Genomic DNA, 17,716 nt, shown 5'->3' with positions numbered 1-17,716 from the left:
TGCAGTCCTATTGTTCCACTAGTCGGTAGGATTTTTAGATGTTAATTTTTAAATGATGATTTCAGTTAAAGGAAATAGAATGGCAGTTGTTCAGGCATTACAGCATCATAGAGAACTTACAGCGAGCAGTTATGATGCCAATATAAGTTATAGCTCTATCACTTGATATTAGTATATGCTGCATTCTGCAGTTTTATTTCCTTCTTGGAAAGCAAGTAGGATGTTAGCTAGGAAATTACTCTTATTGAGAAATACTGGAACTTAATTAGTATTTTGGATGACCCACTTGAAATGGGAATTATTGCATTTTTACATAATCCTATCTGGTGATATTAAAGCAAGATAATCAGCTTCTATGGAGATCAAGTATTCGTTGCAAACATACACATCTAGCTGGCTTATTAGTCTACAATTCACATGAGAATATTATCTAGACTTCGAAATGATGGGAATTTAGGAGCTATAAATCATGCAGGAAATTTTTAATATTTTTGTTTCACATAATTGGAACTGAACTGTAAGAGCTTTATGAACACTTTGGGCGAGAGTAATCATTTCACGGGTCTGTGAAGCCACCACAGTTGTCAAATCACTGATTTTTTTGTTGAGATTTCACACACAGATGTGAGAAGAATATATTTAGCTCATTCAGTGATACAGAAATGGGACTCAGAGTATCTCTAAATCCCCTATGAAAGAACTTAACTACTACAGAAAATTCCTATTTTACGCAAATTTTAGAAAGGCTAAAGAATTACAAATTGTATTTGGGTGAGGAAGTGAATATTTGTATTTAACATATCACCCCAGAGGAATATATTTGGCAAAAATACTTTTCCTTGAGTGTTTTTTTGTAGTTTGTCATTATTAAATATGCAGAACAAAACGTCAAGAAGCATAAAATCATCTTTATCCTTATAAAACATCATTATTAGGGAATGATATAGTTACATCTTCTTCTGACAATATCTTCGGAATACTGCAGAAATTCTCTTTTTGCAGAAATCTAGCATTTTAAAGAAGGAATCAAAGATCATAACCAGTAGATGGCAACTAGATTTCAACAATAAGTAGATTTTTGCGTTAATGTGTAATTGAAAAACACCACACTTTTCATCTAAGTTCTTGCTACAGTCACAGGATGTGTAGTTAGTCACCACAAGGTATTTACCACTGACAAATAAGTGTCTAATAATGAAAAAATGTATCAATAAAACTGTAATCAGCAACCTGCAGTAACTTAGAGATAACAGCCCTTTCACAACTAAGGCCACCCTCCCCCTGAGGTTTAAAGGTCGCACACTGCCGGTACACCTCCACCTCCCCTAGGGAAGGGCAAATGTGCCCAACTGTCAAAAGACACTTTTCATAACAAAACCTGCTGGTCCGTCAGCATGATGCTACTGCTTTTTTTCGTGAGTTGTAAGAGTCAGGGAGCACCACTTGGGAAGGGAGTTCAGAGGATGAAGTGAATGACACAAAACTCAAAAAAGGAAAGAACTATATCTGGTTAATCCTTTAATGTAAGAATGTAGTGGCAAGGACTTTGTTCATTTAAATTTGCTCTAATGGATGCTGATGAGCCTCACAGCCCAATCACCAGGCAGGGGGAGGCTATCCAAACTGTGTGCCAATTTTCATTAACAATTCTTCAACTGTTAAGTGACTGACAGGGTCAGGAAAATTTGAGAGCAAAGCTTAGGGATTTTTCTGCTGAGAAAACCTGAAGCCTCCCAGCAAGGTGAGGGTATGTTATACTGGTAGATAAGTTGCTGGCAAGCTTCCTGTGGTACATCGTTCCCTACATGCCTCAGTCCTGTCAAATGGTAACTCTTCATCACTTGATGTCTTGATTCCTTCTTTGATAGCTGGTCTTGTCTGGTAGCAGCAGATGCTGAACATGCTGTCTTGTGCCTGGCACAGAAAGACAGGCTATAGTTGCCACAAGGATGTGGAGATACAACGCATTTGGTTGCTGACATAGCAGCAACAACTCTGTTGGCTGCACCAGGCTGTCATGGCACAGGTAACCACATTTTATTGCTTTAGAAAAACAGCTGTTGCCCAACCTGGGTTGGCTCTGGTCAGTAGGTACTTCACTTACAGCAAGATGCCTTACTGAAAAAGAGTTTTGTTGGAGCCCGGTGAAAGACTTAAGTGGGCACACAAATATCCACCAAGCCAAAACAGGATGGCTTATTTTTTTTGGTGCAAGGTCAGCATAAAACAATCACCAGTAACATGAGAGACCAACAGCTTATGTTGTGATGTAATCGGTAGTCTGATGTACGTAACTACAAAAAGTCAATGCTTTTTAATAGGTGGGAAAAAAAAGTTCTTCCTGACTTCTTTGTTTAGTAAAATACCTTTCCAGAAGTCGCTGATTAAGTTTGAACAGTCATCCCCATCAAATATGGGAATGTCTTCTCCATCTCTGATGTTAGCTATCTCTTTTGCCACAGCTCTGGTACTCTGGACCCACCTCTAAGTTGATCTAACATTCTAAGTGGCTGATTAGGAAAAATATAATTATTTTCTTTTTACCCCCTGCAGTAGTTTTCTCTTAGGTTAATGAGTTAATTCGCCTCACAGAAGCTCAAACAAGTGCCAGAGATGATGCAAGGGAAGTGGTGGGAATGCATGGCCCCTAGCAGAAAACAAGAGGGAAAACAAGACCTCTCCCTTCTGGCAGTGCAAGCTGGTCGATCGGTGTTCTTCCCTAGAAGAGTCTCAATGCTCAGTCTGAAAGTTGGTCAGTCATGGCTTAGACTGATGACACTGGGGGCTATTCCAGGAGATTTTGAAATGAGACACTAAGATACATAAATACGTGAGACTATTAATGAGCTGTTTGATTAAGCCTACCTTAGGCTGGATAATCATTGTTCAGAACAAAAATATTTTACAGTTGTAATAGTTTTAAACAAAATCACGTTGAAAGTGAAAGAATTGTAAGAGGTAAAAAAAAAAAAACAAAAAACACAGACAAGACCCAGAGCAATCTCTCAAATTCACAATGCATGCTATAAAATTATGAGTTTCCTACTCATTATAATGACAAAATATGATTTGAAAATACATATGCTACAGGCTTAATTTCACAGAAATCCTATTAACATAGCATAAATGAAACAACAGTTTAAACAATCCTTTAAAATTCATACCTAACTTTTTAATTAAGGGGGGGTCCCCACATTTTTCCCAAGAATAAGGACTACTTTATCTTTCAGAAATGAAGATCTAGAAAAAAATAAATGACGTAGTAGTAGAGCAGGATCAGCAAACGCATATTTGTTGAAATACAAAAAGCATACAAACAAAGTGTCACATTAGTTCTCTGTAGCTTTTTCCACTCTTTTTTTGCATCTGAATTTTCATTCCTTCTACTGTAGCTTTTGATAGCACTCATGAATAGCAGTAATTGTCCAGGATCTCTGTTTTAACTCTCCTTTTTCTTCTTTGTGTTTGATAGTCGAAACTGCTAACATCTGTCAATCAGCTGAGTATAACAGCACCCCCTTCTGGTTTCAACAGGGTGAGGTGTGGAATCTGGAACTCCCATGTAAGAAGATACCTGTATAGGGAGAACAGGATAAAAAATGAAGATATTCTAAAGCTAAGTATTTTAGACATAAGAAATAGGCAAAGGAAGATTATTGCCACCATGTTAGTACAACCTATTCAATTTCAGGAGCTGAAGAGCAGTTTTAGAACCCTTCTCATGGGCCATAGGGTAGCTCTTTGCAGGTGTGGTAGGCAGCATGTCTTCAGCCCTGAATGCAGTGGCAGCTCTCCAAATATCTCCTCAGACAAGGACTCATTTGATAGAAAGCCTCCTGTCCTCCTGCTTCCTCCTCTAGCGTGGGCATAATGGCTAATGCTCTGAGTACCCGGCTGGTCTAGGTAACCTCCTATGCTGCCTAAGCAGCCATTTTTCATCTCTTCTGATGCAAACATGGTGGGTGGAGAGAATTATCTGATGGGCCAACTCTGTGCAAGAAATTAGCCCATCCTGTTTAATTAGACCACTACTTTGGTCTAGGAACTCCTTTATGATCTCAGTACCAGTATCTTTAAATTTGCTTAGATATTAGAAAGAGGTATCCCAGACTCTGCAACACCATGCTACCACTGTGTTTTGCCATACCGAGCTGTATAGAGCCTAAATGTGAATTGTTTCAGAACTCCTCTTTCAATTACATATAGTACTGCCTGGTCACTTTATGTATGTGCTTTTACTTCGAAACACTGGTTACAAACAGAAATTCACTGTGACACAGGTCACACAGGTGCCACTAATCAACACAACAATCAAATTATAATCAGCCATTTCTGCCGAAGACCAGAAAACCACACCAAATAAGTAACACCACTGAGACAGACTGAAACCAAATCTGATCCCACAAGCTGAAGAACAAAAGTAGGTGTTCAGATGTCTCTGTATAGATTAGCTTACTAGGATGAGGGCTTTTTCTTTTACTGTTTTCTGTCAGGTAATGCTTGATATACTTTAGTTTTCAAAAGCAATTCATTCCATGCCACATATATGCGCAAGAAGAGGCACTGGGCATGCTTAATACGTATCCTTCCATCGCGTTACATGGTAAGGGAGCATTATTTCTGGCATAGATACAACTGCAATGGTAATGGAGCAGGGAAGGGGAGAGTACTGAAGTTTCTAGTCTGTTGCCTGACTGGGAAAGCAGACTGAACAGATGGTGTCAACTACAGTCTTTCCCTCCAAAAATATCATCTGCACAGATAAATTCACACCTGAATATTGTCATTTACAAGATCCCATTTTCTTCTGCTGGATGTTTTGAAGGATCTAGTCCATGCTGTTTCATTTGCACTGCGATGTCAAATAGGTAATCGTAACACTCACACCTAAAATTAAAAGGAAGAATATGTGAAATGTAAAGTTAGGCTCAAGTCTTACCACATTTTCTGAAAGTTATTAGTTTTCTTTCTTGAACTGTACACCACCAATGTGATGGTCTGTCTGGATAGCTGTTATAATTTATTTCTACCACTGCTATGTGGTGAGTGAGCAAGGACACCCTGGTGCCCAGCATTTTTGCTATGTGAACTTGATCTGTTGCACTTCCATCAGCAAATGAAGAATGCAATACCCCCCAGAAAAAGGACTAGGGAAGACTGGGAACAATATTGGTAGAAGTCAAGCAAAAGCAGAGATTGTCTTCAGGTTTCATATGGGAAGGGACTTGCCTGTGTAAAAGGCAAACATGGGGAACTCTGTCAGTCAGCACTGATTAGGAAGAAAAATCAGGGAAATCATGGATGAAACCATTACCAAATACATTCAGTGAGGCCAGAAATTAATGAATGTTCTGAATGATTAACAATTAACAGAAATACAAGTAATATTAGGGTCATTAAAATTTTGAGGTATAATGGCACAATGTACTATATTTGTAAATTGTACTCACATTGTTTTGGCTTTTTCCCATGTTTCTCCCCATACATAAACTCCATGACGTCTGACCAATACAGCGCAAGAATCTGGGTATTTTTCCATTGCTTTTGCCATTCTTTCTTTGAGATCCTTCTCTTCTGGTGTATTCTCAATAATGGGAACCACTAGTGTATCATCGTATCTAAGAGAAAAATAGATGTTTATATTTAAAAAATGCTATGTTTGGAAGCGTGATCTATCTTATGCTTTATCTCTTCCATAAGGAAGAGATTCTCTTTGCATAAAGATGTTGAATTCTCAACACTACAGAGTTTTAAGCTCTTCTCTTGTTAGGCGCACTGTAACATATGAACTCCAGAGATATCTCCCACTCCCAAACTTATGCCATGCTGGCAATATCTGAACCGCACTTGAGGCAGAAAAAGAAAATAACACTTTAATGTATTAGGTGTAGTTGTTTGTTCACATATCATCACTTTGTTGGGTCCCTTTACAACTTTTTCAGACTCTCTTCATCCTGTATTGGCATCACCTACAAGCTTGATCTCAGATTAAATTATTCAAAAGAATCACATCATGAAGAAGGAAATTAAGCTGTTTGCTGGAGACCAGAAAAAAATTAATTTAGGTAGTCCAAAAAGCCCCTGGAAATAAGATTGTCCTTCTAAGGCATATAAATAGAAAGAGTCAACACATGAAAAATAAATTCTTCTCTGTGATAGAGTGATTGGTGGGCTATATGTGATCTTAAGAGAGCCTGAGAACCCCAGTTCCAAAGACAAGATGATGCATGTTATTCAATGGAACTTGCCTAACAGTTTCTTGTGAAGGAGGACTGGGATATTTGGCATTGCTTGAACCTTAATTAACACTGGCAGAAACTTGTTTAAATAGTTTTTAATAAGTCCCCAGTTCACATGCAGATTTATCACTGAGATCTCATAGATATTTCATGAGTGGATGCTAGTACAATTTTTAAAAAACACAGAGGGGAAGCAATGGTAAAAATAATATAGCCTGTACTTCATATTACATATTCACAAAATTAAGAGGTCTCATCCCTTGCAGTTTTCTATGCTGATGCTTTTCCCAAGGAAGCCTAAAAAATACTGAGTGAAGAAAACTTAAGTATTTATAGGTTTACTTTGACTCTCATATATTCTGATTACTTAAAATTAGATTTGGAGTGTTTGCTACTAGTAATGATATCAGCTAAGGGATTGGTTTCCTGCTTTCTAGTTGGACCTGAGTTTGGAAGCTGGTATAAACACCATACACTGATTCCCAATCATAACCTTGTTAGTAAGATTTACAGAATGATAGAATGGCTGAGGTTGGAAGGGACCTCTGAAGATCATCTAGTCCAACCCCCTGCTGAGCAGGATCACCTAGAGCATGTTGCACAGGATGGCATCCAGGCGGGTTGTAGTATCTCCAGAGGAGTCTCCACAACTTCTCTGGGCAACCTGTTCCAGTGCTCTGTCACCCTCACAGTAAAGAAGTGCCCTCTCATATTCAGCCGGAATTGTTATCTATAAAACCCATGGAAGACTCTGAATGAGTTAAACTAAACAGATATCAAGTATTTTACTGAAAGATAAGGAACCCGCATTCAGATAAAACTTTATATAAAATACTTTGAGACAATCTGAGACTTTCAAAGCTATTTACTACAGATCTAGTTCTCTGTCTAGAGAAGTCAAAGGTAAAGTTATTCTGGCATCTCTAGGATCATATTTAGGCCAAGAAATACTTCTGATTATCCTATCTGTAACATTTTCCTGGATAGCTTCCAGAAAAGGTTTATGCAATTAGAAAAAATATATTCTCAATATCCCCTGTTGTTGTTGTTAGTATTTTTTTAAGATCCTATCCTGCACTATAGAATTTCTTTTGAATTCAATGTGCATTCTGGTGTGAAGTAAGACAACAGAACTGATCTAGGGTGGATGAACATGTACTTAGCAAACATGAACTTAGCAAACGTAATCTGGAGCTTTGCTTTCTTTATTTTTTCTGGTAAATTCGTAGGATGGCATAAGACAACTTGTAGATATGGAGCATAATAAATACAGTGTTTCCTGACTAACATATAGGAATTTTTTAAAACTCACAATGCAAAACCAAAAAAAAAAAAAAAAAGAAACTGTTTCTGTTTTTTGTTGTTGTTGTTTTTAAACCAGTGTTGTTAGACAATTCAGTATAAAGGATGTCTTTTACTAGGAAGTTTTGCCACATGAAAAATACAAATGTTAATGCTGTCAAGAAGGGGAAAGCTGGCAAGTCAACCAAAACTGAATAAAATATGCCTAGGCATAAAATCACAAGTCAAACATATTGCTTGCTCCCTTGCCAAAGGGCAATTGTTAGTTACAAAAATTAACATCAAAAAGTGGAAAGAATTTAGCATTTCAATTTTTCATCTAATTGTCACATATTATATAAATGTTGTTTGCTGGTCTCAATTCAACGCTCTGTGGGTGGAGTCCTCAAAACAAGCCATCACACATAATTTGGAATAACTCAGCACTTACCTCAGAGCTCATCCTTGAAAAGTAATAACATTATCTTTAATGAGCTGTTTATTCTGAATTTTCTTTCAAAGTCTGTCAAGTAAAATCTGAAATCCTCTACTCTCTTAACTTGCCCTAAACTAGCACAGGCAATGATATGTGAAGTCCACCCAAATGCAGTTTGTGCTTTATCAATCTAACCTAATGTTGGCTGGCTACAATTTCAGTTTAACATTGTATAGATGTGTTAACATCTCTGTTCTTGAGGTATTTGTTGGGACATGGCTCTTTATTTGGTTTGTTTCTGTAGCTCAACAGACCACAGGAACTTTGACATTACAAGATTTTATCTAAGATCTCTTCCATAGGCTTAAGACCTTCGTAGGGGAAGCCAATGACTGATTTATTCCAGAGGTCTTGTTACTACTTATTCCTAATACTTTATATTATACACTTGAACACACATAACTCAAATTACTTGTCATCTATTTATTTTGCTGAAAACAAGCAATCAAATAGCATGCCTCTGTTCTTAAAGATATACCGGTAATAGCCTCCTGAAGTACACTTCTGTATTCCTTTTATCATCTCCTGATGGGTAATAGTGAACTCACTCCCTCGGTAAAGAAGGGTAGCCATAACAGCAGCCTTGGAGTGAGTATGGATCACTGCGCCTGCTCCTAAGAAGAGAAAAAGAAGAAAAATACATATTTTATAATTTTAAAATACATCTATTAAGAACATTTTATTCACATGCTTCATACATTTCCTTTGGCTAGGCATCGTAGCAAATGGTGATCTACTGTAGTAGAAGAAAAAATATACAGCAGCCTAAATAAAGGTAGGAAATAATTACTCATCTATAAAGGATAATTACAGATTGTCTTGTGGTACCCTTGTCAAATTTTAGTTGGTGACAAATTCTACGAGAAAAACTACTTGCACAAAAGCAAAGAGAAACATTCCTCGCATATTTCTTTAGGTACTGCAAAGACTAAAACACTCTAAGTTCATCAGAAATCTGTGATTCTAGAGAATTTCCAAACTTATTTGTGAAAGATTAAAGACTTTATGCAAGTAGTCTTCCTCAATAATCCACTGATTCTCTGAAAAATTATTTATTGTTATCTTATTGTACCATGACAGAAAGATAGACAATAATTATAATTTACTTTACTAATACGGCTGCAATGTTGCCAAAAAAATACAAGTTTTCCTCAGGTACAAATGCAAGTTTCTTGTGTAGGAAGATGAGCTGAGATACCCTAAACCCTTTGTATAGTATCAGATGTAATCTTACACAATAGCAAAAGCTGTCTATTACTGTCCATCTGCAGATGTTCCAGTACAGTCATGCCAGAGAAATGCACAGAACATTATTTGCAGCCCAAATCCCCCAATAGCTTTTCCCAAATGTATGATTGCAAGCCATACTGCTACCTAAATGTACTAAGCAATTGTAACAACTGAGCTTTTTTTAACATCTCTGACACCAGAAAAGGAAACAGAACTGGAAACTGGCAGTGTGATTACAGTCACTATGTGATTAAAGAAAAGTTTCATACTTCTTTCACCTATCAATAATTTAGAGCCTTTAACCATAGCCAAAACTTGTAAAAGGATATCTTACACCTTGCAAAATGTGTACACACCCCATTCCCTCCTGCAACTACACTAAATTAACAGACTGCACTAAAAATCAGTGCTGAAAAGATGATGATCACAGGTATACCTACATAAGAAAGTGTAAATGAGACTCATGGGATGTTACCACAGATTACCTTCCGCTGTATGTGTTCCTGTACAAATTAATTTATTTTGTAGTTTCATGGCTTTTGTGTTTGTTTTTTTTTTTTTTTCCTCACTGTGACTTTCATGTATAAAGAATCTGGTACTGAATTTTGATTTTGTGTGTGTATATATATAGTGTTTCAGTCATCATTGAACCAAAAAGATTTGCTACGTACCTCTCATAGTGTAGGCATTCATAAAAAGAGGTGTGCACTGGCTTTTCTTTAGTTTCTTGTGTGGTGGGGGACCACTGATGTCCTGCTCATTCATGTCACAAACAAACATATCTTCCGGCTGTAAGACAGAAAATATTGTTACTTGTGATGCTTGACCAGTTTTGTCTTCCTTCTAGGGAAATATATACATATATGAATGCCACGTATTTATTATAGCATGCAATTTTAACCTTGGAAAAAGTTAAAAGATTAAAAGATTAGGAATTTAAAAGTTATTCTAGCTGCTAACACTAATTATCACCACTGTAAAGTGAGTGAATATTAGGCACTCTTTTATTCAGACTGCTGTAGAGCAGATATTTGTAAAACTAAAAATTTCTAGGAAAGGAGACATCTATCTAAATCTATCAAAATAACAATCGTCTAACATCTATCTAAATAACAATCAATATACAAGGAAAAGTAGGAACTTATTCAAAAAAAGAAATGTAGATGTACTTTTCCTTTAAACTATTAAGAACCAACAAAGGAAATAAATTAAAACTAAATATATTTAACTTGTAAAACTATGTATTTTTAACCTTGCTTTTAGTAGCTTTACAGGAATGTTACCTTTGCATCAATCAGCTACTCATCATAGCAGAGAATTGTTCACGGTAGAAATAAAACTGTTTTCTAATTTAAAAAAAAATCAGCAGGAAATATAGTCACAAGAGATCACCTTGCTCATTATGCTCAGTCCACTGCTGCTGCCAGCGAGGAACAAAACATGACCATCTTGTCATATTTTTTGCTTATCTTGCTAATGTTCCTATCGGGCACTATGCAAGTTTCTACCAGTGAAGAGATTCCTTTCACTTATCATTGTATTTTCTCTCAGACCTGTAAAATAAATACCTGGGGGAGTTCCTGCTGTCATAAAATAGTTATCATTTACCATTTCCCCCTCCACTTATATTTTGGTATTTTGCTGTTTCAGGGAAGGAATAAAATAGCCAAGATCACCTTTTTGAGGTGCAACCCCATCTTTTTTCTGAGAAGACCAAGAGAAAGATTAGCAATCACTCAAATGACAAGAAATAGACAGGAGGTGTTAATGCTTAGTTAGATAGGTGTTATTGAAACTGTAGACAGATATCTATACAGCCATTTAATCTTGAAAAAGAAAACAGCTGGTCTAGAGTAACTTTCAGTCTTCTGAGTTAATTTAGTCTTGATGATCTCTCCGTTTTAACCCACACTGGCCACTGAAACGAACATTGGGTTGCTAGGTTATCCGAGTACTTAAATAAGGAGAGAACTCCACAGTTATTACAAGAACGCAATGAATAGTATAGTAAGTGTCTAACTTTACATAAGGAAAAATGAAACACTAAACAAAGGTACTTCCACCCATCTCAAAATGAGGTCTGAGGTAAAAATAATGTTCAACATACCTGTATTCTTTCCTTCTGGACTCCTGAAGGAGCGATGTAGATTTCATTCCTAAGGAAAGTTACAGACAGGAAAAACTATAAAACACACATCTATTTAACTGCATGGGCATCATAACTGCAGATACATTGAAAAGGAAATAGCAAATCTAGTCTGTGAAAATTTAACAACTTTCTTGCTCCTTGAATATAGTCAGAGGTAGATGTTTTTTTTTAAAGGCAAGTGGATCATACAAGGGCATATCAATTCTCTAGCATACATGAGTACCAGACAGTGTTTTCAACTTGTTAAGAAATCTGAAACACATGCAGGAAATGCAACTTTGTTTTCCCTGTAAAGGAAAACACACAACTTTCATCTACATTAAGTCAGAACTCTACACCTCAGAATTCAGAACAAAAAATTGTACAAAAGAAACTGCAATCAGATACCGACCTGTAGCAAAACTACTACTTAAAAATCAATAGACTACCTATAAACAGTATAAATTGTCTACTTTATTATACAATATAAATATTTTCATTTTTGTTGTAACTGTCTAGTTTATATAGTTTTAAAATGCATTTATATATTTGCATTTGTTAAAAATCAAATTCAATGCAATCAAGTGACAAATTTAAGTAGAAATTCATCACTTCTTGCAAGTTTTACACAAATAAAATCTACAAAAATTGATTTAAATGATTTTAAGATGGCATCTGAAATATTTTCAATAACAGCAAAGAAAATCAGATTACTATCTCTTATACATGTAATCACTATTTGGTTTCAACAGCAATGTATTAAATTCAGGAGCGCAGAGACATCTAGTGAATAATTACTCAAGTTACAGACATAGCTAAGAAGCATGAGATGTTTATTTATTTATTTTCCACTTGTTTAGAAATTTGTCATGCAAGGAAAATCTGCTGATGAAATACAGACTGTGAAATACAGGATACCTGATGGAATTCTAGATCCACTTTTAATAATGCTATACCATATCCAAACTGGCATCTTTTTTCTGAGTAGATCCTGTAAATTGTGTGGTGAGTAATGCTGGTCAGGATTAGTTGGTAAGACTAGTTGCTAGAATTTCAGTTGAATTTCAGTTGCTCTTTAGCTATCTCCTGTGGAGCAATTCTAGGCTAGTCTACTCTTTGCCTCATGGCCATTCGTTTTGAAACATACCTACTGCTGCTGTAGGCATGAATACAGTTATAAAGATTACCACTCCTACCACAGTAAGATGATATACTGGTAGTAACTCAAATACGTATTTCAGTGTGGTCTGAGCAATAAAGTGATAGAACTGTCGAGGAACACAATGCTACGTTCCTTTATTCACTGTTGACAACGTTTGTCTTGTCACAATGAACATGAATTACACAGAAACAGCAAAGAAAATAGCCTACATTTAGCTACTGATGAGAAAGTAGCATTAGAAGGATCTTTCTGTAAGTGAAGAACTTTGAAAACAAGAATTAACCCTCTCATCATTCCTCTGATTATTTATTGCCATTGGTTCGTTTGCAAAATCTGGCAGGGAAGTGAAATGACCTGCTCAAATCTGATATCACAATAATCACTAATATCACTAATAATCACTAATACCACAAATATTGGTGTTTAGGGCTGTGTTTATTTGAAATATACATATATAATATATTTAAATGCTAATAGTTGTTTTCTTTCTGACATACACTGCATGGAAGGGTATATCAGAAAAATGAGGGATTGGTCACTTTCAAGTTACAGTGTCACAACGCCCCGTGACGCGATGGTGGCAGACAGACACTGTGAAAGCTATTTTGCAGCGATCATTTCTCTTTTTTTCAGTGGCCACTGAGAGGAGCTCTGTCTCCATTAGAAGCTTGGAAAGTATGAACAGGGGCTGATGAGCAAGTAAAAAGCAAAGTGTTGCTCCTCGGATACACACCAAAAATTGTTTTGCTCTTGCCTGTTCTGCTTTAATTATATGCCAAGAATATCTCCTTAGAAATTATCTCAGTTGAACAGCGATTTCCTTAGTGAAGGAAATGTCTTGTCTGCGACATGTCTAAGGTGGGATTAATCTCATCTAACCAGAGGCATTTGATAGCCTGGTGTAACCTGATCTAGATTCCACAGTCAATGGAACGAAAAAGGGAGAATAGATTATTCTTTGAAGGCAATTCATCTACCTTAAAGATAGAAAAAGGACAGAATAAAGAAACTCTCTGAAGTTGCCTGTCCTTCTCCACTGAAGGAACCTCAGTAATTAATTCAGGCTAGACACCTCCTTTCTGTATGGTTAAATTTGTGGTATTGTTCATTTCCCTTTCTACCTTCTTACACGTGCTTGACAGTCAAACATTTGTCATGGAACTGAACTGCCCTCACCAAACACTAAATACAGCTACACTCTCTCTATACCCATCATAGAATGATTTGGGCTGGAAGGGACATTCAAAGATCATCCAGTTTCTTTTTCTTCTGTCTTTACTTACCCATGTTTCAAGCTGATTCCTCCACCAGTTCCTGTTACCCAGCCTAAATCATAAAACAGTCTGCAAAGTTCTGGGATAAGGTTTCTTGGATGCAACTTTTCCTGCAAATAAATTAAAAAAATAAATTAAAAGCTCTCATAAACATCGCAAAACCAAGAATTTCAATTCTGAAACATAGTTTAAAGGGGTAGTGCTTTCATACTGCAGTATGACAGTCTAATTTACACTTACGAACTTCAATGACAAAATGAATGTGTTTTTGTACAATGTTCTTTTCGCTTTGTTGGGGCCATTCACACCTTGAAACAAACAAAACTCTGAAATAAAATATGGCTGCTTATCCTTCACAGGAATAGTCTCATCTCAAATTTATCCAAGTGCAGTGGCCCACGAGTATTACCAACAAGATCACATCATAGACTATATGGAAAATAAATGTATATAACTTCATCCACTTTGAAAAGCTCTACTGTTTTTCCATTGTATCAATTTTCTGTATGCTTATTTTGCTAGCTTTGAAATGTCATAGTTTAATTATGAATTATAATATGATTTTATGCATACTTATTACAAATTTCAGTAGAATATAATTTTAAGCTGTTAATATTATTTTACACAGCAGTCAAAAATACCATAGAAAAGATAGGCAAATTATTTGATGAACTTCACATTCCTGCATTTTTACAATGTGAGGTTACCTCACAAGCAGTTTAGCCAGAAGGCAGATTGTGTTATTTTAATATTTCTTTCAGAAGGAAGAAGGTTATTTATTTTTTCCACATTCCATTGTTTATTATTACACTACTTATATTACACATATAAATACACATTTATATACAGATATATACATCTATCTATCTGTCTATTAGCCAAAGGTACCTGTCATAGCAAAGATACATTTGTCATCGACCTAAACCAGAATGGCTTTACAGTACAAGAGAAAACTATTTATTGGAAATTCTAAACATTTCTTTGCACTGAACATATAAAACTCAGAAAGCTGTACATAGCAGGTACGTAACGGTCTTTGGTAATTAAGTATTGGAAAATTTAAGATCTTGAATGTTGGAAATATTTGTATGAGAAAAATAACCAGGATATAAAGAGAAAATCGTGAGATACAGACTTTAATTCAGTGTGCTTGAATTTACACATTTGCATGTTGACTTGAGTATTTCTTTTATCTTATCTTAGAGAATAAAAACCATCAAAGCCTCCCTGATTTACCAGTGTAAAAAATAAAATTATATGTATTTTCACAAAGATCCTGATATAATTGAACCCTTCAAGTAATGGATAAAACAGCAGAGAAACAGAGAAGTACTTTCGCATAAATGTATCTTCCTGGAATGGGGTAAGACTTGTAAGTACAACACCCCAGTAATAGAGCTGGTTTTGTTTCTTATATGAATGTGTGACAGAAATCAGCAATTAACACATGTACTTCCTGCACTGCCACTGTTTTCATCAGAAAAAGGATCAATTTTAGGAAGGCTATTTTGGGAAAAAAAGACCCATAGGTCATCAAATACTGACCCTGGATACTGCAGCAAACTCTTGCATAATTCATTGTATATATTAAAATATGTATGCAAAGTCTGATCAATACTTCAATTTAGCAGTGTAGCACCATATTCTTCAATGACACTTCTTTATGAAGATGTTATCTTTAAAGAATTGGCATTCACTTCAAATGCTAATCCTGCCTGCTCTGTTTCTGTTCTTTAGAGTCTCCTTCAATATATTTAAAAAATAAAAATAATGGGTTCCCGTTCTGTTGTTTTAACTTGTTACAGACTGCCACAAACTAAGTCCCATGACGTCTTGTTTTGACTTTCATTCAACATGACATCACTGACTAGTTCTAACCCATGAATACACTGGAATTTTTCATTTCAAAGAAAAATTACATCTATCCCTTCTACTTTTGATGGAAGAAACTCCTATTAAACAGGTTTATATTGCCCTTATTTATTGAATGTACACAGCTGTGAAAAAATCTATTATAACATTCTTCCAATTGTTTCAGATTTTCCCTGTTTGGTGAATCCAGACATTTAGCACAAAAGTCACATTCATAGCAGAATATACGTGCTTTTTGCCACTTTAAATCATTAGAAATATTTTTAAGTTCAAATTCAGGAGCTACTTTCATCAAAAACATAAAAATAAGTATTATCCAGAAATTTTGACTATTTTTCTGAAGAACTCCAGAATCAGAAATCAATCCTCAGAGTTTAATATTTTTCCAGGATAAGTGGATACTGATTATAACCACAAACTACCTGAACAGAAATATTGTTGTATTTCATGTTTAAAATTACTGATAATAAAGATGACACTCCTTTTCAAAGCTAAAAAAGGTTATTTACTGTAACAAGCTTGGGAGTGAACTTGTGACAGCAGAAGGCAACCACAGGATCACTCTTTGTTAAATTTCAATGAACAATACTTTTTAAACTGACTTTTAAGTTGAAGGATGGATGGCACTTGGTTTTCTCTTCCTTAGGTCTCCAACTCAGGATCTAGACCACTAGTTTTCTGACGCAGTCACTGTGGGCAATTCAGCTTCTTTGCTGCTGTGCTGTTATCATCTTGACCTGAGCTTTCCACAAGATATTAGGTATGAAGGAAAACTTCACAAATTTTCATGAGTTAAAAGAAGAGACTGATTTTTCAATTCATTATTTTTTTATTTTTTATTTTTTTTTTGAAAACAAGTTTGCTGGTAAGTTTCAAAACAGAAACTGACTGGAAGTATTCACTTAAAATATAGACTATTTCCATCAGTAAATTTTTTTCAGAAAACGATTATTGTACTCTGCAAAAAGACTGTGGTTGCTCAAGGAAAATTGGCTTTTTCCTATTTTATCGAAATTATTATTCTTGGTACTATTAAAACTAAAAAAGTGATATCATGTAAATCTAACATAATGGAAATCAAGGTGGCCCCAGGCTACCTGTGGAAAAAACGCATTGTAAAACTCAACTAAAGCGTGGTTATTTCAGGATATTACAGTAAATAAGCAGTACCTTATATATTTATATACATATATATATATACACAGACGCACACATATGTATGTATATCTCCCTCACCAATTGCTTAGAAAAAATATATAGTCCTGAGAAAGAAGCATAGAGGGAGTCATATAGCTGGTATTTCACACTGACATGTAGCAAATCATTATTTCTTGGAACAGCTAAGTTTAACATGGATCTGTGCTACACTATGTATCAAGTAAGAAAAGTAGCATAAGTTTGTAGATTTCTGATTAAAATCTGTCTATAGCAACTTGTTAAGTAACCTAAGTAGCAAAAATAACGTAATGATCCTTTACAAAAGTTTTCCTACGACACCTTCAAAACCATACGGGGACTTTATAAATCAGAAGAGATTTTTTTCTTTTAAGTGAGAAGAAGAAATACTTGCAAGGGAGGTTAGAAGGCAGTGTGGTGAGGATCCCTGCACTGCCTAGAAGCCTCTAGCTGCCAACGCTTACAGTGAATTCCGGCTGGAATTGGTCATTTATTTATTGCACGCCACTTTTACATTTTATTACAGCAATTAGAAGCTGTAAAGAGTTTTAAGAGGCCGGGTGCTTGGCAGCTGCCCCCCCCGGCCAGCCCCGCGCTCCCAACGCCCCAGCCCCGCCGCCCGTTAGCGCTGCCCCCAACGGCTGAGGCGAGGCGAGCCCGGCCCCGCCCCAACGGCCGGGGCTGCGCGCGGCCGCCCGTTACCTGCGCGCCGTCGCCCCCGGGCCCGCAGCCGTTGGCGGCGGCCATAGCGCCCAGCCGGGGGGCCTCGCACGGGGCCTCGCACGGGGCCCCGGGACACGGAGCACGCCCCCGGGCCGGCGCTCGGCGCAGGCAGCGCAGCGGGCAGCCCCGGCGGCG

At 36.4% G+C, this 17,716-nt stretch overlaps 1 protein-coding gene across 2 annotated transcripts; it reads right to left on the bottom strand.

Moving 5' to 3' along the window:
- Positions 1-766: 766 nt before the first annotated feature.
- APIP (APAF1 interacting protein) lies at positions 767-17,706 on the bottom strand. Of its 2 annotated transcripts, XR_013952041.1 has the most exons (9): positions 17,561-17,706; positions 13,820-13,920; positions 11,354-11,402; positions 9,918-10,035; positions 8,495-8,630; positions 5,451-5,618; positions 4,774-4,887; positions 2,213-3,574; positions 767-2,152 (listed from the first exon to the last, which is right to left on the bottom strand). XR_013952041.1 is itself a non-coding variant. In XM_080594509.1 (8 exons), exons 1-7 carry the CDS (start codon positions 17,603-17,605, stop codon positions 4,788-4,790), a joined length of 717 nt encoding a protein of 238 aa, XP_080450635.1. In that variant the 5' UTR covers positions 17,606-17,706; the 3' UTR covers positions 767-3,574; positions 4,774-4,787. The 2 variants fall into 2 exon arrangements, 1 of the variants encoding a protein (XP_080450635.1); XM_080594509.1 differs by having other exon boundaries at positions 767-3,574.
- Positions 17,707-17,716: the final 10 nt, after the last annotated feature.

This window comes from Anser brachyrhynchus (assembly GCF_964034855.1).
Source record: "Anser brachyrhynchus genome assembly, chromosome: 5".
Lineage (NCBI taxonomy): Eukaryota > Metazoa > Chordata > Aves > Anseriformes > Anatidae > Anser > Anser brachyrhynchus.
The sequence above is the reverse complement of the archived record's forward strand: the minus strand, read 5'-3'. Positions and strand labels throughout refer to the sequence as shown.

Bases quoted from the DNA above. Each gene is read 5' to 3' on its own strand.
- APIP (XM_080594509.1), bottom strand. From the start codon at position 17,605: ATGGCCGCCGCCAACGGCTGCGGGCCCGGGGGCGACGGCGCGCAG. The intron at 5,619-8,494 runs GTATATCTTTAA...TTTTTCTCTTAG, and splicing joins ACTTCAGGAGGCTATTACCG to ATACGATGATACACTAGTGG. The intron at 4,888-5,450 runs GTGAGTACAATT...TTTTAATTTTAG, and splicing joins TGGGAAAAAGCCAAAACAAT to GTGTGAGTGTTACGATTACC.